We start from the raw sequence: 22,500 nt of genomic DNA, 5'->3' as shown, positions 1-22,500 counted from the left end.
CTGCGCACCCTTAACACGTCAGGTGCTGTGCACACCCCGGCCACCACAGGGAGCTCCAGAGACACACGTCCCATCATGTTGCTTCATGGATACTTTTTCATGTCACTGTACATTCATGTACCACCTGGATGGTTATTTCTTAACATTTAAAAAATGTACATTACTTTTATTTTCATTTTATTTTATTTTGGTGGCGCTGCGCAGCTTTTTTTATCTGAACCACCTTAAAATCAATGTGACAGTATTGAAAACGTCTGTCTTTGCCATCTAATTCCACCCACATGGCCCCTATGACATGGTCCCACCCTGGTTTCTGTGTTATGGTAGAGGTTTGTAGTAAGTGCCGTGAACTCTGGTGAGGGAGTTAGGAATTCTGCCGACACAGGGGCGTGGGGAGGGGGCTGGGATGAGAACGAAAGGAGTTGAAGGCAGAGGGACCAGCGTGAAAACGTAGAATTACATGGTGTGTTCCGAAGACACATTTTCCTTAACCATTTAGGTGTTTGGGGGTGTTGTGAAGATTGTTAACGTTGTTTTTTTTTTTAAGTACCAGATCTTTTAATGTCTGATTCTTCACAGCATAGGGTACACTTTTTTCTTATTCCTTTTGCCTGTCTCCTCCCTACACCCTGAAAGGCCTTGCACGATTTTGCCTGACCTGTGTGAACGAACGATGCTTTATTTGTAAGTCACCTTTCAGGGGCAGCCCCTAGAGTGTTGGTGGCAGCCCTGGGTGATCAAGTGATCCAGGTACAGGGGAGCTTGGCCTGAGAGACAAGAGGACATAGGACAAAGGCTGTGAGCGGGAGGATGGGTAGTGGGGTGGCATCCCTTAGAAGAAGCCAGGCAGATGTGCTGGCATGTTTAGAAGCATTTTCAGAAATATTTTTGGCGTATTATGCTTAGGCAGATGTTTCAGTGAGACTTTTTTTTTCATCTGCCTTTGCTGATCTCTCTTTTCTTCTACCTAATTTCTCCCCCAGCCCAACCCAGTTTTCTCTGGAGCGTCCGAATTTTATCTAGATTTGTTGAATACAAATTTTTTAAATTTTTTTTTTATTAGAGTACATTGTTTATTGACATTGTTGTGTTAGTTTCAGGTGTACAAAGTGATTTAGTTATACATATACACATATCCATTCTTTTTCAGATTCTTTTCCCATATGTTATTACAGTTGATTGAGTAGAGTTCCCTGTGTTATACAGTAGGTCCTTGTTGATTTTATGTATAGTAGTGTGTATATGTTAATCCCAAACTCCTGATTTATCCTCCCCCCACCACCTTTCCCCTTTGGTAACCATAAGTTTTTTCTCAAAGTCTGTTGAGTCTGTTTCCGTTCTGTAAATAAGTCCATTTGTATCATTTTTTAAAATCATATATTTGTCTTTCTTGTCTGACTTCACTTAGTATGATAATCTCTAGGTTGAATACAAATTTGATGTCATTTATGAAACGATACAATTCAATGCCAGATGCAAATATGATACAGATGCATTTTTTGTTATATTCATTCGTTTTATTTTTCAGATTCCACATGTGATTACACAATATTTGTCTTTCTCTGTCTGACTTATTTCACTGAGCGTAATATCCTCCAGATCCATCCATGTTGCTGCAGATGGCAAGCTTTCATTATTTTTTATGGCTGAGTAATATTCTATTTATGGCTGAGTAAAATTCTGAGTAATATTCTATTCTATTGTGTGATATATGTATATATATATATCACATCTCCTTTATCCATTCATATGTTGATGGATACTTACGTTGCTTCCATAGCTTCCATTATCTGGCTACTGTAAATAATGCTGCTATGAACATTGGGCTGCATGTATACCTACGAATTAGTATTTTCATTTTCTTTGGATATATACCCAGGAGAATTGCTGGATTATATGCCAGCTCTATTTTTAGTTTTTTGAAGAACTTCCATACTGTTTTTCATAGGGGCTGCACCAATTACATTCCCACCAACGGTGTAGGAGGGTTCCGTTTTCTCCATTTCCTGAGCATTTGTTATTTGTGGTCTTTTTGATGATAGCCATTCTGACAGGTGTGAGCTGATATCTCATTGTGGTTTTGATTTGCATTTCTCTGATTAGTGACGCTGAGCATCTTTTCATGTGCCTGTTGACCATCTGTATGTCTTCTTTGGGAAAATGTCTATTTAGATCTTCTGCCCATTTTTTCAATTTTTTTTTTATGGAGATTTTTTTCTTTATTGAGAAACTTGGGTAAGACTTGGGTACATCAAATAAAATCAATTTCTGGGGGGAAAAAATCAAAACTCACAATAGAAAAAAAAAGTTAACACTGTCTGTGCCATATCAGAACCCAAAGAATATAATCTTTCAATTGAAAAATTCTAGGCGCTTCAGAATTGACCTTTTGATACAAAATGACCTATTAAATTTGCAATTTGTGGGTCTTGGTGTTGAGGTCCATAGGACAAGCTAGGGCATCTTCAAACCTTGAGCTGAATTCCATGAGGGGTTATTTGGCTTTTGAATCGGTTTGTCCTTGTCTAAGAGGTAGCAGCAGCAACAGCGCCCACCTTCTGGGCACCTTCTTTCTTGGTATGATGAGCCTGTAGGACCGCCACAGCTTCATCCACCTTGGAGCGGAGAGACTCAGGGACTCCAGCATGTGCAGCAGCTCCGAGCTGTCAATCTCCAGCAGCATCCCCGTAATCCTCCCGGCCAGGTTTGAGTGCATCATCTGGATGAGCAGGAACAAACGTTCACCCAGCATCTGCTCCTTGGGTGGGGGGGTGCTGCGGCCAGCATGGAGGCGGTCAGCGGCTCCTGCCCCTGCATATGGACCACGGGCTGGGGTGCCTGCAGGGGCTGGATGGCTGGGTGAGGGCTGCGGACACTGGAGGCGTATTTGTAAGGTGCAACAGCCCGAGCAGCAGCGGCAGCAACAGCAGCACGCTAGGTTCTGCCCAGCTGCGGAAACACCTCCAGACTGGCAGCTGTCAGTCAGCCCTTGCTGGCGGCACCAGCCCCACCAAAGTCAATAGCCAAGCGGTCTGGGCACTCAGACCCGACTCTGAGTGGTAGTAGGGAGGCTGCGAGAGGCTGGAGCATTACCAGCTGGAGCCAGATGGCGAAGAGCTGGACGACGCCCAGACTGGCGTACAGCACTTGGCGTTCCTTGGAAGCCTTGAGGTCTCCCACCTTGCTGCCAGCGTGGATTAGGCCTCATCTGTGCTAACTGGTTAGGTAATACGGAGGTCTTCCCTGAGCCTGTGGCACTGCTGGCACAAAGTAGCCCCCAGCTGCAGGCTGGAACTGATTTCAGATGGCATTGGCAGGGAGCGCTCTTATCCCAACCACCCAATGCATATACTGGTAGGTCAGGTGAGCCTTTCTCTCTTCCTTTCTCTGGGCCAGGGTGACATACAGTGGCTTGGAGCCCATGATGCGTCCGTTCATCTCTGTGACTGCTTTGGTTGCCTCTTCAGGGGATGAGAAGCAGACAAAGCCAAACTCTTTGCTTCTCCCATCCTCCAGCATTACCTTAGCACTGGTGATTGATCCCAAAGGAGAAAACTCTTTCCTTAACTTCTCATCATCAATGGTCTCATCCAAGTTCTTAATGTAGAGATTCACCCTCTGATAGCGACTAATTCTCTCCTGTTTCAGCTGTTCAAATTTTCGCTTTAACTCGGCCTGCTGTTCCACTTCCTTCTGCGTACGGCCGACGAAAATGACTTTCCCACTGATTTCTTTTCCATTCATCTCTTCCACGGCCTTATTGGAATCCTCGTGCTTTTCGTAACTCACAAATCCAAAGCCTTTGGATTTCCCACTGGGATCTCTCGTCACCTTGACACTTACCAAACTGGCTGAATAGCTTTTTCAGACTCTCATCATCCACCTCTTCCCCAGAGTTTTTGATATAAACATTGGTGAATTCCTTGGCTTTGGCTCCAAGCTCAGCTTCTCGCTCTTTTCGAGACTTGAACCTGCCCACAAACACTTTGTGGTCATCGAGGAGCATGCGGTTCATCTTCTCGATGGGCTTGTCGGCAGCTTCCTGGGTCTCGAAGTGGACAAAGACGTAACCCTTAAGAGCCGTTCTCATCACACACCACCTTGCAGGACAGACTGTTTCCAAAAGCAGAAAAAGTACCACAAAGTGCCTTGTTATCTATAGATCTGTCCAGGTTTTTGATGAAGACGTTTCCCACGCCAGATTTTCTCAAAGAGGGATCCCTCTGAGACCACATGTTACGGATTGGCTTTCTCTTAATCACATCAAAGTTCATGGTATCCAAAGCCCGCTCAGCGTCAGCCGGCTGCCGGAAGTTGACGTTCGCATAACCCAGGGAGCGGCGGGTGATCGTATCGCGGCAGACCCGGACGGACAGCACAGGCCCTGCAGGACTGAACTTTTCGTTCAGCACGGCCTCGGTGACGTCTGAGTGCAGGTCGCCCACGTACAGGGAGGTCAGGGAGGTCATGGGGTAGCTGCTGGCTGCAGCGTTCATCTCCCCACCACCCTGAGCCCCGCCAGGAGGACTTCTTAGAGGGACCACACAGGACAAAGGGGGTTTCTGCTCGGAGCTGTGGCCCGTGCCGCGGCTCACAGGTGGCAGTGAAACTCAGAGAAGCTGGAGTGGGCTCCGCGGGCCGGAGAGGAGTCTGGGGGCGGCTGGGAGGAGACTGCCAAACCGCAGACAAAAGGCTCTCAAAAACAATATGGCCCTCCCTGGGAGTTTGCAATTTTCAGCTGTCCCGGTCTGGAAGCTCCCAATTTCAAAAAATGAAAAAAATTAAAACGGGTACTATCCTCCAAATTCCAAAAATTCTTCCAGAGGCAACGCCGTGGTGTCCACGGCGGTCTCCGGAACGTGCGTTTCTCTATAAATAGGCCTTGGGCTCCTGGCGGTTTAAGATTACGGCAGCCCGGGAAAACGGGAAACCAAATATTTGTCGGTGCCGACTCTGCACGCCCCCGGGCTGCCCGAGCGCGCAGGCACCACCCACGCCGGGCAGGCTAAGGGCAGCGCGGACACGTGCAGTGCGGAGGCCGGCGCGCGGGGGGCGGGTGCGGTGGGCTCGGGCTGCCACGTGGCGCGGCGGGGCGGCGTGCGGAAGTGCGTGGACGCGGGCGCGCGAGCCCTACATCAGCAGGCGGACTCTCAACCACTGCGCCACCAGGGAAGCCCTCTTTCTTTCTTTTTTAAAAAAGATTTAAAAGCGTTTCCGGATTATTTTTCTTTTTTTTTATCTTTTTCTGTTTTTTTTTTTTTCTTCAGGCTGCTAGGCCTGAAAGCGGCGGAGGCTGCGGTGACCCAGGGCGGAGAGTGAGTTGTTTGTTTTTTTGATATTGATTTGTATGACTCTATATTTTGGATATTAATCCCTTAAAAGTTATATCATTTGCAAATATTTTCTCCCGTTCAGAAGGTTATCTTTTCATTTTGCCAGTGGTTTCATATGTTGTGCAAAAGCTTTTCAGTTTAATTAGGTCCCATTTGTTCACTTTTGCTTTTGTTTCCTTTGCCTTAGGAGACAGATTCAAAAAGATATTGCTGCGATTTATGTCAAAGAGTGTTCTGCCTATGTTTTCCCCCAGGAGTTTTATGGTTTCCAGTATTACATTTAGGTCTTTAATTCATTTTGAGGTTATTTTTTTATGCAGTGTGAGAAAATATTCTAATTTTATTCTTTTACAAGTAGCTGTTTAGTTTTTCCAGCACCACTTATTGAAGAGAGTGTCTTTTCCCAATTGTATATTCTTGTCTCTTTTGCATAAAGTAATTGACCATAAATGCATGGGTTTATTTCTGCACTGTCTGTTCTACGTTGTTGATCTATGTGTCTGTTTTTGTGCCAGTACCATACTGTTTTGATTGCTGGCTTTGTAGTATAGTCTGAAGTCAGGGAACAAGATACCTCCAGCTCTGTTCTTCTTTCTAAAGATTGCCTTGGCTATTCGCGGTCTTTTGTGTTTTCATACAAATTTTAAAATTATTTGTTCTAGTTCTGTGAAAAACGCCATTGGTATTTTGATAAGGCTGGCATAAATATATAGGTTGCCTTGGGTAGTATGGTCATTTTAACAATATTAATTCTTCCAATCCATGAACACAGTATATCTTTCTATCTGTTTGTGTCATCTTTAATTTCTTTCATTAGTGTCTTAATCGTTTTCTGAGTACAGGTCTTTTACCTCCTTAGATTTATTCCTAGGTATTTTATTCTTTTTGATGTTACAGTAAATGGGATTGTTTTCTTAATTTCTCTTTCTGGTAGTTCATTGTTAGTGTATAGAACTACAACAAATTTCTGTATACTAATTTTGTATCCTGATTTCATTGATGAACTCTGGTAGTTTTTTGGTGGTGTCTTTAGGATTTTCTATGTATAGTATCATGTCATTTGCAAATAATGACAGTTTTACTTCTTCCTTTCCAATTTGAATTCCTCTTATTTCCTTTTTTCTGATTGCTCTGGCTAAGACTTACAATACTATGTTGAATTAAAGTGGCAAGAGCAGGCATCCTGGTCTTGTTCCTGATCTTAGAGGAAATGCTTTCAGCTTTTCACCATCAAGTATGCTGTTAGCTATAGGTTTATCATATATGGCCTTTATTTTGTCGAAGTGTGTTCCCTCTATATCCACTTTGTGGAGAGTTTTTTTTTTTTATCATAAATGAATGTTAAGTTTTGTCAAAAACTTTTTCTGCATCCATTGAGATGATCATATGAGTTTTATTCTTCAGTTTGTTAAAGTGGTGTATCGCATTTATTGATTTGCAGGTACTGAACCATCCTTGCATCTCTGGAATAAATCCCACTTGATCATGATATATGATCCTTTTAATGTATTTTTGGATTTGGTTTGCTAATATTTTGTTGAAGATTTTTGCATCTATGTTAATCAGTGATAAGCCTGTAATTTTCTCTTTTTGTGATAAGCTGGTTTTGGTATCAGGGTGATGCTGGCCGAATGAGTTTGGAAGTGTTCTTTCCTTTGCAATTTTTGTGGAATAGTTTGAGAAGGATAGGTGTTAACTCTTCACCTGTGAAGCCATCTGGTTCTACATTTTTGTTTTGGGGGAGTTGTTGGTTTTTTTTTTTTATTACCGATTAAATTTCATTACTGATAATTGGCCTGTTCATATTTTCTGTTTCTTCCTGGTTCCATCTGGGAGATTTGTGCATTTCTTCTAGGTTGTTCATTTTATTGGTGTATAGTTGTTCATAGCAATCTCTTATGATCCTTTGTATTTCTGTAATGTTGGTTGTAAGTTTTTCTTTTTCATTACTCGTTTTATTGATTTGGGCACTCTCTCTTTTTTTCTCTATGAGTCTGGCTAAAGGTTTATCAGTTTTGTTTATCTTTCAAAGAACCAACTCTTAGTTTCGTTGTTATTTTCTATTGCTTCTTTCGTCTCTATTTCATTTATTTCTGCTCTGATCTTTATGATTTCCTTCTTTCTACTAACTCCGTGTTTTGTTTGTTCATCTTTTTCTAGTTCCTTTAGGAACTTCCTCTGCCTTTGCTAATCTCTCTTTTCTTCTACCTAATTTCTTAAAGTACCCCTGAGCATTTTCAGATAAAAGTAATTCTGTAACTAGAAACGTTAAACACAATCTGGAAACACATGTTTTTCAAAAGAGAGCTATATTTTTGAATAGATTTCATCACCATGTTTCCTTCTATGGGGAATTATCCAAGGGTTTTTCAGTTGAAAGATTGGAAGACTTCCTCCTGGATTGTGTGGAGTTTGAAGGATCATCTATGCAACTGTTATTAATGTACAGTTCTTGATGGCATAGCCCATGACTCAGTGGGCCCTATTGTTCCGGGCTGCAGTGTGGTTCAAATGACTTGATTTGGTGTGCTTTTATTAATTTTTATTTTGTTACTTTTATTTTCGTTAAGTTGACAGCCACATCAGACCTGATCTATCAGTATGTGGAGCACTTAACACAAGCTGTGGAGAGCTACAAGCAGCGGATGGACTGGCTCACCAGCAACAGCCGGCAGGTATTTGGTGTCATCTTGGAACGGTGCATCACCATAGTGCTGGATTGTGGCGGCATGCTGGAGGAGGAGCTTAATCTGTGCCGAGATGCTCTAGTCATGGTCCTCCAGGAGCAGGTGGCTCACATAGCCAAGTTCAATATCATATGGTGAGTTCCCATAGGAAAGGAGTATTTCCCTGAAACTTCATGAGGAATTTTCATGTATTTGGAGTTAAGGAGCATAACTAACGCAGTTAGATCTGTGGGGAGGGAGGAGCTATAATCTTGTAATTTCCTAGAATATATCATTCCAGCAGAAAACCCACAATGAGTAAATCTTAAAAACTTTTATCTGCTTTGTATATGGCATCTTAGTTTTCAAATTGGAAGATACTTTAAAACCTTGTTTTCTTCAGTGTATGGTATGGCAAGGTCAAAATATAAGAATACAAATTCTTAAAATTAAAATTCCTTCACACGTTTTAGACTTTAGGTTCAATAATGAATTCTAGTGTCACAAATTTCACTGCTTTTCAGATTGAGTTTGCAGCTCAAATTGATTTCCCCTGTAAGTTGACCCCCTTTAATCAGAACAACAGGTGGCTGGCTTTATAGACTTTCCCATATTTCAGATTTTTCACATTCAATTTTTTACAGATTCTTGTATTCAAGAGAATTTGGACTTCAGCACTGACTTCTCATGTGGAACAGTGGCTGTACTTCCCTGACAGAAAACATCTGGATGAGAGGGACATCTATCTAATTGAGTTTTTCTTTTTTAAATCATTTTTTTTTTTTTTTTTTGGTGGTACGCGGGCCTCTCACTGTTGTGGCCTCTCCCGTTGTGGAGCCACAGGCTCCGGATGCGCAGGCTCAGTGGCCATGGCTCACGGGCCCAGCTGCTCCGCAGCATGTGGGATCTTCCTGGACGAGGGCATGAACCCGTGTCCCCTGCATCGGCAGGCGGACTCTCAACCACTGCGCCACCAGGGAAGCCCGAGTTTTTCTTTTTTAAGTAAAATATTTTCAGCTAAACAGATGACAGCTTCAAGGATGCTGCCTAATTGTGTTCTATCCCAAGTTTATATTTCTGTCGCAGTTATATTATTGAAGGAATTAAGTGATTAAGTCTACAGTGCTTTAGCTTCTTTGGAAATGTGTAGCATAAATGCCACTCAGCCAGATTCTCTACCCAAAGGGCCACACAGAGGTAAGGCAGCCTCTATATCTGGAGGTGGGCTAGGAGGGGCAAATCAGGCTGATTCATTTAGTCCAGGATTCACATAATTCTTATAATTACAAATTCATAAGTGATTCATAAAATTCGTTTAATTATAAACACAGAGATAAACTCAAGTGGCCCTTGTTTTTTGGGGGTATTCCATCACATTTCTAAGCTCAAATTAAATGATTGAATCAAAATGTCCCAGGATTTAAAAACTTACTCTCTGCTGAACTCAGAACAATACTATTTTTGATCCAAAAAAAGGTAACTGATGGGAATCTTTCAGAACAATGAAAACAATGTAATAAAAGAATTAGAAATAAAATTGTGGAGTAACAAAATTGTTGCTGATTTGCAAATCTTAATGCTGTGAATCCTTATAAACTTAACTATTCACAGAAGACAGTTGCATCTAAACCTTCCTATTTTTTTTTTTTTTGCGGTACGCGAGTCTCTCACTGTTGTGGCCTCTCCCGTTGCGGAGCACAGGCTCCGGACGCGCAGGCTCAGTGGCCATGGCTCGCGGGCCCAGCCACTCCGCGGCATGTGGGATCTTCCCGGACCGGGGCATGAACCCGTGTCCCCTGCATCAGCAAGCAGACTCTCAACCACTGCACCACCAAGGAAGCCCTAAACGTTCCTGTTTATGAAAATAACTGTCCTCAGTAATTTTTTTGACATTAAAAATTTTTTATTGAAATATAGTTGATTTGCAATGTGGTGTTAGTTTCAGGTATACAGCAAAGTGATTCAGTTTTATATATGTGTATACATATATTCCTTTTTAGATTCTTTTCCATTATAGGTTATTGCAAGATATTGAGTGTAGTTCCCTGTGCATGTTCCTCAGTAATTTTAATGCAATTGTTGATGTTCGAAGTTTTGAGATTTTTAAATTCTCCTGTAAGCATTGTTTTTCCCAGTCAGTACAGCTTATGGAAGGTCATAGTGCTTTGGAAACCTGCCTTAAACAGCTCGCCTGTTTTCTCGGTAACTTTGAGAGGGCTGGGAGCTGTGTTTTCTTTCTCTCAGCTCTGGTGACATTGGGTGTCTTGCTGCTCGTAGCTGTGAGACTGAGGGCTGACAGCTACATCGACCACTGCCAGTGACAGCCCCATGCGGTCCCTTTCAGGGTTTCTCAAGAGCCTGTGAAATGGCAGGAAGGTGCTGTTCCTGTGACTGCACAATCTATAGCCGCTGCCGTCAGCTGGGTTGAGAAATCGCCTTTTGAGCTGGCTCTGAGCCAGGCTAGCCGCTTAGATGCTCTGCTGGAGGCGGGGAAAGACGAATCGGTAAGTGTGTGTCTGTGTCTGCTCCCACGTCACGAAGGTGGCTTTGCGCTTATTTCTTCCCACTCAGTATCCGCATGCTGCCTTCCAGCCGAGCTTGGGCCCTTCCAATTGCATCCCGCAGAGACTGCATCCTTGGCATTCAAGAGCCCCAGCAGTCTTAATCCTGTTCACCTCTGAATTTGGAACCAATTGATAAATAGGTGACAGGCCCCAGATGGGGATCAAAAGAGCATCTCTGGTGATGGCAGGGCTGGACCAACCAAAATGAGACTCTAACACCTGAGCCTGGCTGGGCTTCCCCTAGGGGGCGTCATTGGGGCCGCAGGGCAGGCCCTCATTTAGCCGCTGCCAGGAGAGCCACGTGCTGCTCACAGCCCCCGAGCATTGAGAAAGGAAGGGAGTGAGGCCGTGAGTGTGCATCTCTAATGCTTCAATTCCACTTGTGCTCTCCTGACAATTAGATAAACCCATCTCTTATGGGAGGAGAGGTTGGAAGACTCGTCACTGAACCTTAAGGATGAGGAAATAGGGTTTCCCAGCATCCATGCTCCGAGTCTTTCCCAGTTCCTCTTCTTCACAGGTGGGTCCATCATGTGCTTTCCAAGGTGAAGTGTATCCCAGTCAGTGTGTCATCCGTTCTTGAATGCTGACGCATTCACATAAGCTTTTTGATAGGGGCCTTTCGGATATAAAGCTTTACCTGGAAGAAGCGATTCACTGGTGGTGTTTTTTATCTCTTTTAGCCACAAGAGTGTGTGTTTTTGTGAGCAGCTCTAATGGTGGGACTGTTAAGGGTAGTGACAGGCTAGAGAGGAAGTACTCTGGGCACATGAGGTCCTTAGGCCAGCCTTACTCCCCAGGTAGGGATAGGTCTGCTTTCTTTTGGGATACAGATGCTTAACTAATCCTTACTTATTGATTAATATTAATTAATACTTAATTGCTTCTTCCACTCTGGAATCCGGGGGATTCTGCAGGTTTCAAGCTTTAGTCTGCTGCATTAAGAAGTCCTTGCTTGGGCAAGGTGGCCATGTGCTGGCATCTTCAAAGGAGAGCTCCCAGTGGTCACCAGACTGTGTTTATTGATACTGAGGGTGATGGTTTGAAATTGGAAACATACTGTTTATCCTCAGAAACCCAGAGGAACAAATGTTTCCCATTAAAGAAGAATGAAATGCAAGCAACTTTGTTCTTTGGCCTTTTAAGTTTGTTTTAACATCTGTAAAAATTCAAATGTCTGGACATCTTAATAAGCATTCAAGAAATGGAATATTTCACAGGCTCTTGGACGTGTGTGTGTGTGTGTGCACGTGTGCACACGTACATGGGTGCTCTCCTTCTTTGTCTGTTTACCTGGCTCCCCGGTCATAGGTGGCTCTGGCAACCCGACCTGACTGCAAGATTTCCTGGTGACCTTGACTTTCTGTTTTACTTCCCTCTGGTTTGTATGTCTCCTTTCTCTGGGGGGTTTTTCCCTAGCCCAGGGAATGTGTAACAATTTAGTGAGTTCCAGGGAAGTTCTGTAGAAGAGGAATAACCAAGAAAGAAGCTTCCAGGCACTGGTCATCAAATGTCACGCGAAAACTCTTGAGAAGAGACGACGGGGTATGAAAGATGCTAAACATATTCAGACCATGGTATTCTCCACCCAGAGCTTATATCTGGCTGTGGTCCTGAGGAAGAGTTTAGTAAATGCAACTGCCTCACATATAAAAATGCCATGCTCTGTGTCTTATGAGGAGTAAAGAAAAGCATGCATGGGGACTTCCCTGGCAGTCCAGTGATTAAGACTCCACGCTTCCACTGCAGGGGGCATGGGTCTGATCCCTGGTTGGGGAACTAAGATCCTGCATATCTTGCGGAGCGGCCAAAAGCAACCCCAGAAAAGCATGCATGTGTTAGGGGTGGGGAGAGAAACGGTTCCCATAAAGACCCGCTGCTCTGCCCTGAGCCCCTCACGTCCACCCCAGTGAGTTTCCAGTTGGTCCATGTGGCTGTAGTTTGCTATGAACAGAAAGGATTTAAGGCTTAAGAAGTGTCTTGAACAGTAAATCTAAAACCCCAGCCTTTTCCTGCTCATGATAACCTGCTTTGAGTTTTCATCTCCCTCCGTGAGTGGATCCTGAGAGGAAGCAAGACAGTGGGTATTGTCTTGTGTTCAAAGATTAACAGGGAAGTGGGGTTTTGTACCCGTTCCACGTGAAGAGGGAGGGCTGACTGATGGGCTTGGTTACGATGGAGGAGGATGCCCAGAGCCCACTGGCCTCCAGGACTGGTCTTTGTAACCATGGGTGGGCCGGGAAGGTTTACCAGAGACAGATGACAGAGCGTGAGCCTTCGGGTCCAGGAAGAGCCCGGGCAGAGTGTGGGGTCTGTTTAAATTGTGTATCTCATAGTGGCACACGAAGAGCACTATTGATGGATGAATTACTGGTGTACCCTGTAAAAAAGAACCTGGTGCATGGGAAGGGCAGCCCTTGGAGTATTGAGGAGATGTTTAGAGGGGCTGGTGTTGCCTTCAGAGCCCAGGCATGTGTCTGGCACAGGGTTTCTACTCTGCAGCGTCCTCTGGTCTCTGGATGCGTCTTTTGGAAGTTGGTAGCTTCCCTGGCCTTTTTGAGGAGGGGTGCTGTGTCTGGGGCCCTGGATGGCCAGCTGACGCAGGACGAGAAGGGTCCTTAGGAAAGAGATGGCTGTTTATCCAAAGCCCCAATTCCCAGCTACCTAAGGGAGGGACCTGCCTTCTGCTTTCAAAGGCGCCTGTATTTCTCTTTGTGTTCTCTCATCCTCTCTTCCATCTACCCGATAGGTACAAATTTGTTTACTTGTTTTTTAAAAAGTCATATTCACTGAGAGACTAAGTGGGTGAATTAGAGGCAGACCCACATGATTCCATAAGGAACCTTCACCACTGAACAGTGAGCAGAAGGCCTGGCCACATCAGTCATGACCCTGGCATTTCATTTTCTTCCTTGCTGCGGCTCAGACAGGCATCACATCTTTTCTTTTTTGCCTTAGCATTGCCTAGCAATGGCAGTGCCTAGCATGGGCTCGATAAATGTTTGTTGAACAGTGAAGGAATAGAAAGGAAATAATGTCAATATTTTTGAGATTGGGGGTTAGATGTGAATCCAAGAGATTCCCGTCCCCAAGCTATGGTACGGATTTGAGTTTTTTTGAATTGAAGGGAGGTGGTCTGCATGGGACCAGGTGGGTGAATTTGCTGAGCCTTGTATGCCTGTGATGGGGATGTTGGGTTGGCATAGGGATCCTGAAGCCCAGGAGGCCGGAACGTTGGTGGTGGTCAATGGTGTTAGGAGGAATCTGAGAAGGGAGCTGGATCAATAGCAAGGGGCAGTCATCACCTTGGGTGCGGGGGCGGGGGGGCGGTCGGTCAGAAAATCCAAATGGGCTGAACCAGGGAGAGCAGCCACAGGCACAGGGAAGATCTGGAAGTTAGATCCAAGCTCTGGAGTTGGTCAACACTGTTGTAACGGTCAAAGTTACATGAAGGAGAAGACAGAATTTGCTGGACCTCTCACTGCTGTTCTGGTTGGCTTTCATTTTTGTTTCCTTGCAAAGTGGGAATTTTTATACCCGGAGGCCTTGGGAGCTTCTGACAGGCTGGAGCAGACAGCAGGCAGAGTGGAAGCTGCTGCTCCCAGTTTGGTTCTTCTTTTCCCCAAAACCCATGGCTGGGAAGATGGCAAGACCTCCTTGGTCAGGTGGATTGCAGGTTACCTTGGGAAGCTGCAGAACATGCGGCCCGACAGAATAAGACATATCAAGTGAAAACAGAAAGGCCCCAACCTATTTTACGTAGTATAAAGTGGCAAGAGTTTTTGAGTCATGGTTAAGTAGCTGCATGGAACCCAAATATTTTCTATGTCTGGTGTTATCAGGTTTGGTACAAACCAGCATCTGAGGTGATGCTGGTCGGTGAAGAAGCTGCTCCAGGTCCCCTTGCCCTCAAGGAGCACAGAGGTCCTGGTTAAGGAGTGAGGATTCCCATGAGGGTAATTCCCTTGAGCCAGACAACCTCCTGGACCCAACTTTTGGTCAGTAGTAGTGAGATTGGGGGTAGGAGCCTTGGATGGTGTGGGGACCAAGAAAATGAAAACAGTGCCCACCCCTGGCCACCTTCTTGTCGCATGATCTCGCCTCTCCAGTTCTGGGATTCACCATCATCTCTCACACGTGAGGATCAGCCTTGCCATGATGAGCTGACAGAGTGCAGTGGCTGAAAAAGGCAAGGACAGAAGTTCGTGAGGTCAGGCAGGCTGGGTTCACTGGCTGCTCACCCGGGTCAAATAACCTGTCCAGGCCTCAGTTTCTTCATCTGTAAACTGGGCATGATAACAAGAATTCAAATTTATGTTAGCTTATCATCCCCAATAGCAGACGACCTCAAAGCCATTTCACTTTCAAAGGCATTTTGACAAATTTGGGGGGATAGAAGTAGGTAGCATATTTATCGTCCTCTCTGTTTTTCTAAATGTCATTATGCGAGCAGAAATGAGAGGCAGAAAGGCAGTGTGCAGATGGCGGTGAGGTAGCTGGTCTCTGGGAAAGCATATCCCTGGAAATCTGGAGCACGGATAACTGAGAGTTGACCGAAAACACAGGCAACTAAGAAGCTGAGTAAGGACCTTAGTGAATAGCGAATAACCCCATAGCCTTAATTAATGAAGGAAAGGAAATCCTGACTCACTGCTGGCTATAGCAATTTCTGGTTTGCTGAAGTCTCGAGGGAAAAAACATCTCTGCGTGAGGATTTCAGGCTCTTGGGTTATTGCCAGAGCAAAGAAGCTGTGTTTACACAGCATGCGGTGGAGATAGAGGGAGTCAGAAGCTGCCGACAGACCAGCCAGAGTTGTTTGTCCTCACTCACTTCCCTGCTGATCTACCAAACCCTAGAATATACTCCCTGGGTCTGTTCCCCTGTCTTGAGCCATGTGTGTTCTTAGACCCTCTGAGAGGATGAAGCTGTCCTCATGCTAAACTTGGGCACCAACACAGCTGGAAAACTAGTAACTGCAGCTCACTGGAGCCTATTCAAGACGTCTTACAGAAGGTAATGTCTAACACCGGGAAGAGAACAACATAGAATGCATTTTCTGGAAGAACAGTATTAGTTGTATAATTAGGAATCTGGAAAACACTTTCTTCCTCCTGTCAGTGTGTTTTCTGCTTCTCGGGTGACTGACTGGGAGAAATGTACAACCTTCCTCAGTCTTTACCTCCCATGAGGTACTTCTGAAAATCAGGGACTTTGTGATGAAGGGCCTGAGAGAGAGAGTCATGGGGGCAGGAAGACTCTTTGTGCCCAGCCTGGGGAGGAATGTTGCTGAAGTAGGCTGGGCTCAGCTCCCACCCCGGCGGTCTTCTAACTCCCAGCCTGGCCCCTCTGCCACCCTTTCCCCACCTGCCTTCTTGGGCACAGCCTGCCCCCTGCTGCCACAGATGGGGTGTCCTAACCAGCTGGGAGCTGACCCTCAGCCCACCTCTCTCTGGGCCAGGTAGCTTTAAGTCCCAGCTTTGAAGTCGAGGCGAGGTAATTGACTATTTACCGTCAGCTAACTGGGGATGTGTGATTAGAAGCTCATGAATCCTAAAGGGCTGATGACATCTGTTTATCCCTTAAAACACGATACAGGGACTCCCCTGGTGGCCCAGTGGCTAAGACTCCCCTCTCCCAATGCAGGGGCCCACACTTGATCCCTGGTCAGGGAACTAGATCCCACATGCATGCCGCAACTAAGAGTTTGCATGCCACAACTAAGACCCGGCGCAGCCAAATAAATAAATATTTAAAAAAATACAATATATTTGCTGGGGGTTTCTGCCCCAGTTATCTGTGGAGACAATCATTTAGGGTGCTTTTAGCGGCAGGTTTAGATGATATGTGTTTCTGGCTCTACCTGTGGTTTTACTTTTTGTGATTTATATACATACATAAGTGTATGCCATCTTGTTGAAGCTCAGTCATGAAGTCAACTGCATAATCTCCCTTTTCACAAGTGAAGAAACTGAACCTAAACCACTTGCCCGAGGTTACAGGACTCCTCAGTGGCAGGGGAGACCCTTAGAGCAGTGTGGTTAAGGGGGGGGCCCAGTGCATGGCATCGACATCTTTACATTAAGCAGGGCATCGTCTCCTACCTGGGTGAGGTATGCATCTCCCAGGTTCCTGGTTTAAAGCTGGTGTGTGTGTGTGTGTGTGTGTGTGTTTCCTGACTCCTGGCCTGGCGTGGCTCCTGACTGGCCGTGTGAAGGCAGGACAGCCTCACCTCCCCAGGCGAGTGTGTGTCCCGGAGGTGAGACCAGCTGGGAATACGCCCTCCTTCCCACACGCAGCCTCAGACTGAGGATGCCTGAGCCAGCCCTGCAGAATTCTGGCACCGCCATAGGGAATTGCTAATAAGCTTCCTGCCCCCAGTGGCTGGCCGACACTTCCTTCATTCGTGGACTTGCATAACTTATTCGTGGGCTCGGAGGAAGCTCTTCTCCAAATCCACCAACCATATCCTTCCCATGCAAAGCCTGACACTTCTTAGCACCGGGCCTTGAATATCTTACTTCCTGACTTTGGCCCCAACACATCGTCATGAAACATTGAGCGGTGCTGCTCTCCTTTCTGCCCGCTTATTTTTTTAAAGAGGCAGGTTTATAGAGAGTATATTGCCGATGAGTCTGGTTCACGGCTAGGGTGCCTCAGGGAAATAAACTGTTGGTGTCACTGTTCTGCAGGTTGAATCCATTTATTACTTTGTGGTGGGGGATGTTCCAGAGGAATCCAAGGAGCTTCTCCTTCAGGGGGCTTTGGAGGTCCCATATCCTGTCCGCACGGTGTCCTTCAATGCCAGACGAGAGGGCACGACAGCTTTCTTAAAGGATCTGAGTGCCAAGACCCGAAGCAGGTAGGCAGAAAAGGTGCTCTGGGAAGACCGCGAGCGAGCTGCGTGCTTGCCTGTAGTCGACAGTGGGTCTTGATTCCTAGCGGTCTTCCTGACCAGTCGGTTGCTGTGTTCTCCTCTTTCCAGTAGTCTTCAGTCTCCATTCACCTTTGCTCCTCTACCTGGCATTAATCTTGACTTTTTTTTCTGACGCTTTGACATTTTGGGGTCTTGCTGACCCTGGACAGACCGCGCCTCCCAGGTTAGCTGATTTGTAAAGACAGTAAAAGACTCACCCGGGACAGAATGCACCTTTTATGTGCAAACTAACAAATCCAGCCCACACTCTCAATCCAGGCTCTCGTACCCTAAACACTGTCTGTCCCCTGTCCCAGTCAACCCAGGGCCAGGTACCAGACAGCTCAGGACAGCCCCTACACTCCAGCACCCGCTGAAATCATTCAAACTAGCCAATCCTAAGCCTGCTTACTCTGCCTCACCCATTTCTTTCTGCAGGATCCACAAGAAAGACTTGCCCATGTTTTCCCCTTGTTCTCTCTGCTTCCTGACCAAACCTGGGGCTTCCCTGTGTGGTGTGGCATGCCCCCATCTCTTTGGAAAAATATTAGTCAGTTCTGGCTGCCACAAGAAAACACCACAGACTGGGTGGCTTAAATGACATATTTATTTCTCACAATTCTGAAGGCTGGGAAGTCCAAGATCAAGGTGCTAGCAGATTCTGTTTCTGGTGAGAACTCTCTTTCTCTCTTGTAGGCAGCTGCCCTCTTGCTGTGTCCTTCCATCCTTCCATGGAGGACAGAGAGAGACAGAGAGAGAGAGAGGGAGACACAGACAGAGAGACAGAGAGAGAGGGCATGTAAACTCTTTGGTGTCTCTTCTTAAAAGGATACCAATCCTATTGGATCAGGGCCCCACCCCTATGACCTCATTTAACCTTAATTACCTTCTTATAAGTCCTGTCTCCAAACACAGTCCCATTGAAGATTAAGGCTTCAACACAGATATTTGGGGAGGTGATGGGCAGGGGCACAATTCACTCCATAGCAGAAACTGTGAGTGGCAAACTATCTTTTCTTTTTTTTAACATCTTTATTGGAGTATAATTGCTTTACAATGGTGTGTTAGTTTCTGCTTTATAACAAAGTGAATCAGCTATACATATATTCCCGTATCTCCTCCCTCTTGCGTCTCCCTCCCACCCTCCCTATCCCACCCCTCTAGGTGGGCACAAAGCACTGAGCTGATCTCCCTGTGCTATGGGGCTGCTTCCCACTAGCTATCTGTTTTACATTTCGTAGTATATATAAGTCCATGCCACTCTCTCACTTCATCCCAGCTTATCCCTCCCCCTCCCCGTATCCTCAAATCCATTCTCTACTTCTGCATCCTTATTCCTGTCCTGCCGCTAGGTTCTTAAGAACCTTTTTTTCTTTAGATTCCATATATATGTATTAGCATATGGTTTTTGTTTTCCTCTTTCTGACTTACTTCACTCTGTATGACAAACTGTAGGTTCATCCACCTCACTATAAATAACTCAATTAAGTTTCTTTTTTTATGGCTGAGCAATATTCCATTGTACATATGTACCACATCTTCTTTATCCATTCATCTGTTGATAGACACTTAGGTTCCTTCCATGTCCTGGCTCTTGTAAATAGAGCTGCAGTGGACATTGTGGTACATGACTTTTTGAATTATGGTTTTCTCAGGGTATATGCCCAGTAGTGGGATTGCTGGGTCATATGGTAGTTCTATTTGTAGTTTCTTAAGGAACCTCCATACTGTTCTCCATAGTGGCTGTATTAATTTACATTCCCACCAACACTGCAGGAGGGTTCCCTTTTCTCCACACCCTCTCCAGCATTTATTGTTTGTAGATATTTGATGATGGCCATTCTGACCGGTGTGAGGTGATACCTCACTGTAGTTTTGATTTGCATTTCTCTAATGATTACTGATGTCGAGCATTGTTTCATGTGTTTGTTGGTGATCTGTATATCTTGTTTGGAAGAATGTCTGTTTAGGTCTTCTACCCATTTTTGGATTGGGTTGTTTGTTTTTTGGATGTTGAGTTGCATGAGCTGCTTGTAAATTTTGGAGGTTAATCCTTTGTCAGTTGCTTCATTTGCAAATATTTTCTCCCATTCTGAGGGTTGTCTGTTTGTCTTGTTTAAGGTTTCCTTTGCTGTGCAAAAGCTTTTAAGTTACATTAGGTCCCATTTGTTTATTTTTGTTTTTATTTCCATTTCTCTAGGAGGTGGGTCAAAAAGGATCTTGCTGTGATTTATGTCCTAGAGTGTTCTGCCTAGGTTTTCCTCTAAGAGTTTGATAGTGTCTGGCCTTACATTTAGGTCTTTAATCCATTTGGAGTTTATTTTTGTGTATGGTGTTAGGGGGTGTTCTGATTTCATTCTTTTCCATGTAGCTGTCCAGTTTTCCCAGCACCACTTATTGAAGAGGCTGTCTTTTCTCCATTGTTATAGTCTTGCCTCCTTTATCACAGATAAGGTGACCATATCTGTGTGGGTTTATCTCTGGGCTTTCTATCCTGTTCCGTTAATCTATATTTCTGTTTTTGTGCCAGTACCACACTGTCTTGATTACTGTAGCTTTGTAGTATAGTCTGAAGTCAGGGAGCCTGATTCCTCCAGCTCTGTTTTTCTTTCTCAGGATTGCTTTGCTATTCGGTGTCTTTTGTGTTTCCATAAAAATTGTGAAATTATTTGTTCTAGTTCTGTGAAAAATGCCACTGGTAGTTTGTTAGGGATTGCATTGAATCTGTACACTGCTTTAGGTAGTATAGTCATTTTCACAGTGTTGATTCTTCCAATCCAGGAACATGGTATATCTCTCCATCTGTTTGTATCATCTTTGATTTCTTTCATCAGTGTCTTATGGTTTTCTGCATACAGGTCTTTTATCTCCAGAGGTAGGTTTATTCCTAGTTATTTTATTCTTTTTGTTGCCATGGTAAATGGGAGTGTTTCCTTCATTTCTGTTTCAGACTTTTCGTCATTAGTGTATAGGAATGCCAGAGATTTCTGTACATTAATTTTGTATCCTGCTACTTTACCAAATTCATTGATTAGCTCTAGTAGTTTTCTGGCAGCATCTTTAGGATTCTCTATGTATAGTATCATGTCATCTGCAAACAGTGACAGCTTTACTTCTTCTTTTCCGATTTGGATTCCTTTTATTTCTTTTTCTTGTCTGATTGCTGTGGAGAAAACTTCCAAAACTATGTTGAATAAGAGTGGTGAGAGTGGGCAACCTTGTCTTGTTCCTGATCTTAGTGGAAATGCTTTCAGTTTTCACCATTGAGGACGATGTTGGCTGTGGGTTTGTCATATATGGCCTTTATTATGTTGAGGTAAATTCCCTCTATGCCTACTTTCTGGAGGGTTTTTATCATAAATGGGTGTTGAATTTTGTCAGAAGCTTTTTCTGCATTTATTGAGATGATCATATGGTTTTTCTCCTTCAATTTGTTAATATGGTGTATCACATTGATTGATTTGCATATATTGAAGAATCCTTGCATTCTTGGGATAAACCCCACTTGATCATGGTGTGTGATCCTTTTAATGTGCTGTTGGATTCTGTTTGCTAGTATTTTGTTGAGGATTTTTGCATCTGTTTTCATCAGTGATACTGCCTGTGGTTTTCTTTCTTTGGGACATCTTTGTCTGGTTTTGGTATCAGGCTGATGGTGGCCTCGTAGAATGAGTTTGGGAGTGTTCCTCCCTCTGCTATGTTTTGGAAACGTTTGAGAAGGAGAGGTGTTAGCTCTTCTCTAAATGTTTGATAGAATTCACCTGTGAAGCCATCTGGTCCTGGGGTTTTTTTTGTTGAATGATTTTTTTTTTTTTTTGTGGTACGCAGGCCCCTCACTGTTGTGGCCTCTCCCGTTGCGGAGCACAGGCTCCGGATGCGCAGGCTCAGTGGCCATGGCTCATGGGCCTAGCCACTCCGCGGCATGTGGGATCCTCCCGGACTGGGGCACGAACCCGTGTCCCCTGTGTCGGCAGGCGGACTCTCAACCCTTGCCACCAGGGAAGCCCTGTTGAATGATTTTTAATCATAGTCTCAATTTCAGTGCTTGTGATTGGTCTGTTTACATTTTCTGTTTCTTCCTGGTTCAGACTCAGAGGGTTGTACTTTTCTAAGAATTTGTCCAGTTCTTCCAGGTTGTCCATTTTATTGGCATAGAGTTGCTTGTAGTAATCTCTCATGATCCTTTGTATTTCTGCAGTGTCAGTTGTTACGTTCCTTTTTCATTTCTAATTCTACTGATTTATTTCTTCTCCTTTTTCTTGATGAGTCTGGCTAATGGTTTATCAATTTTGTTTATCTTCTCAAAGAACCAGCTTTTAGTTTTATTGATCTTTGCTATTGTTTACTTCATTTCTTTTTCATTTATTTCTGATCTGATCTTTATGATTTCTTTCCTTCTGCTAACTTTGGGGTTTTTTTGTTCTTCTTTCTCTGGTTGCTTTAGGTGTAAGGTTAGGTTGTTTATTTGAGATGTTTCTTGTTGCTTAAGCTAGGATTATATTGCTATAAACTTCCCTCTCAGAGCTGCTTTTGCTCCATCTCATAGGTTTTGGGTTGTCGTGTTTTCATTGTCATTTTTCTCTAGCTATTTTTTGATTTCCTCTTTGATTTCTTCAATGATGTCTTGGTTATTAAGTAATGTATTGTTTAGCCTCCATGTGTTTCTATTTTTTACAGATTTTTCCCTGTAATTGGTATCTAGTCTCAAGGCATTGTGGTCAGAAATGACACTTGATACGATTTCAATTTTGTTACATTTACCAAGGCTTGATTTGTGACCCAAGATATGATCTGTCCTGGAGAATGTTCCATGAGCACTTGAGAAGATAGTGTATTCTGTTGTCTTTGGATGGAATGTCCTATAAATATCAATTAAGTCCGTCGTGTTTAATGTGTCATTTAAAGCTTGTGTTTCCTTATTTATTTTCATTTTGGATGATCTGTCCATTGGTGAAAGTGGGGTGTTAAGGTCCCCTACTATGATTGTGTTACTGTCGATTTCCCCTTTTATGGCTGTTAGCAT

The 22,500-nt window shown here is 44.3% G+C and overlaps 1 protein-coding gene and 1 pseudogene across 1 annotated transcript in view; one reads left to right on the top strand and one right to left on the bottom strand.

Moving 5' to 3' along the window:
• VWA3B (von Willebrand factor A domain containing 3B) overlaps nucleotides 1–22,500 on the top strand; it is a 210,169-nt gene that overhangs the window by 16,246 nt on the left and 171,423 nt on the right. Inside the window, exons 4-6 of the mRNA XM_029231383.1 lie at nucleotides 7,904–8,154; nucleotides 10,344–10,503; nucleotides 17,254–17,423. Of these exons, the coding sequence (XP_029087216.1) occupies nucleotides 7,904–8,154; nucleotides 10,344–10,503; nucleotides 17,254–17,423 (581 nt within the window). The remainder of the gene's footprint in view (nucleotides 1–7,903; nucleotides 8,155–10,343; nucleotides 10,504–17,253; nucleotides 17,424–22,500) is intronic.
• LOC114900325 lies at nucleotides 2,509–4,496 on the bottom strand (annotated as a pseudogene).

Source organism: Monodon monoceros, unplaced genomic scaffold, assembly GCF_005190385.1.
Source record: "Monodon monoceros isolate NGI ecotype Baffin Bay Population unplaced genomic scaffold, NGI_Narwhal_1 Super_Scaffold_19, whole genome shotgun sequence".
NCBI classification, from domain to species: Eukaryota; Metazoa; Chordata; class Mammalia; order Artiodactyla; family Monodontidae; genus Monodon; species Monodon monoceros.
This window is presented reverse-complemented; position numbering and strand designations above follow the sequence as displayed.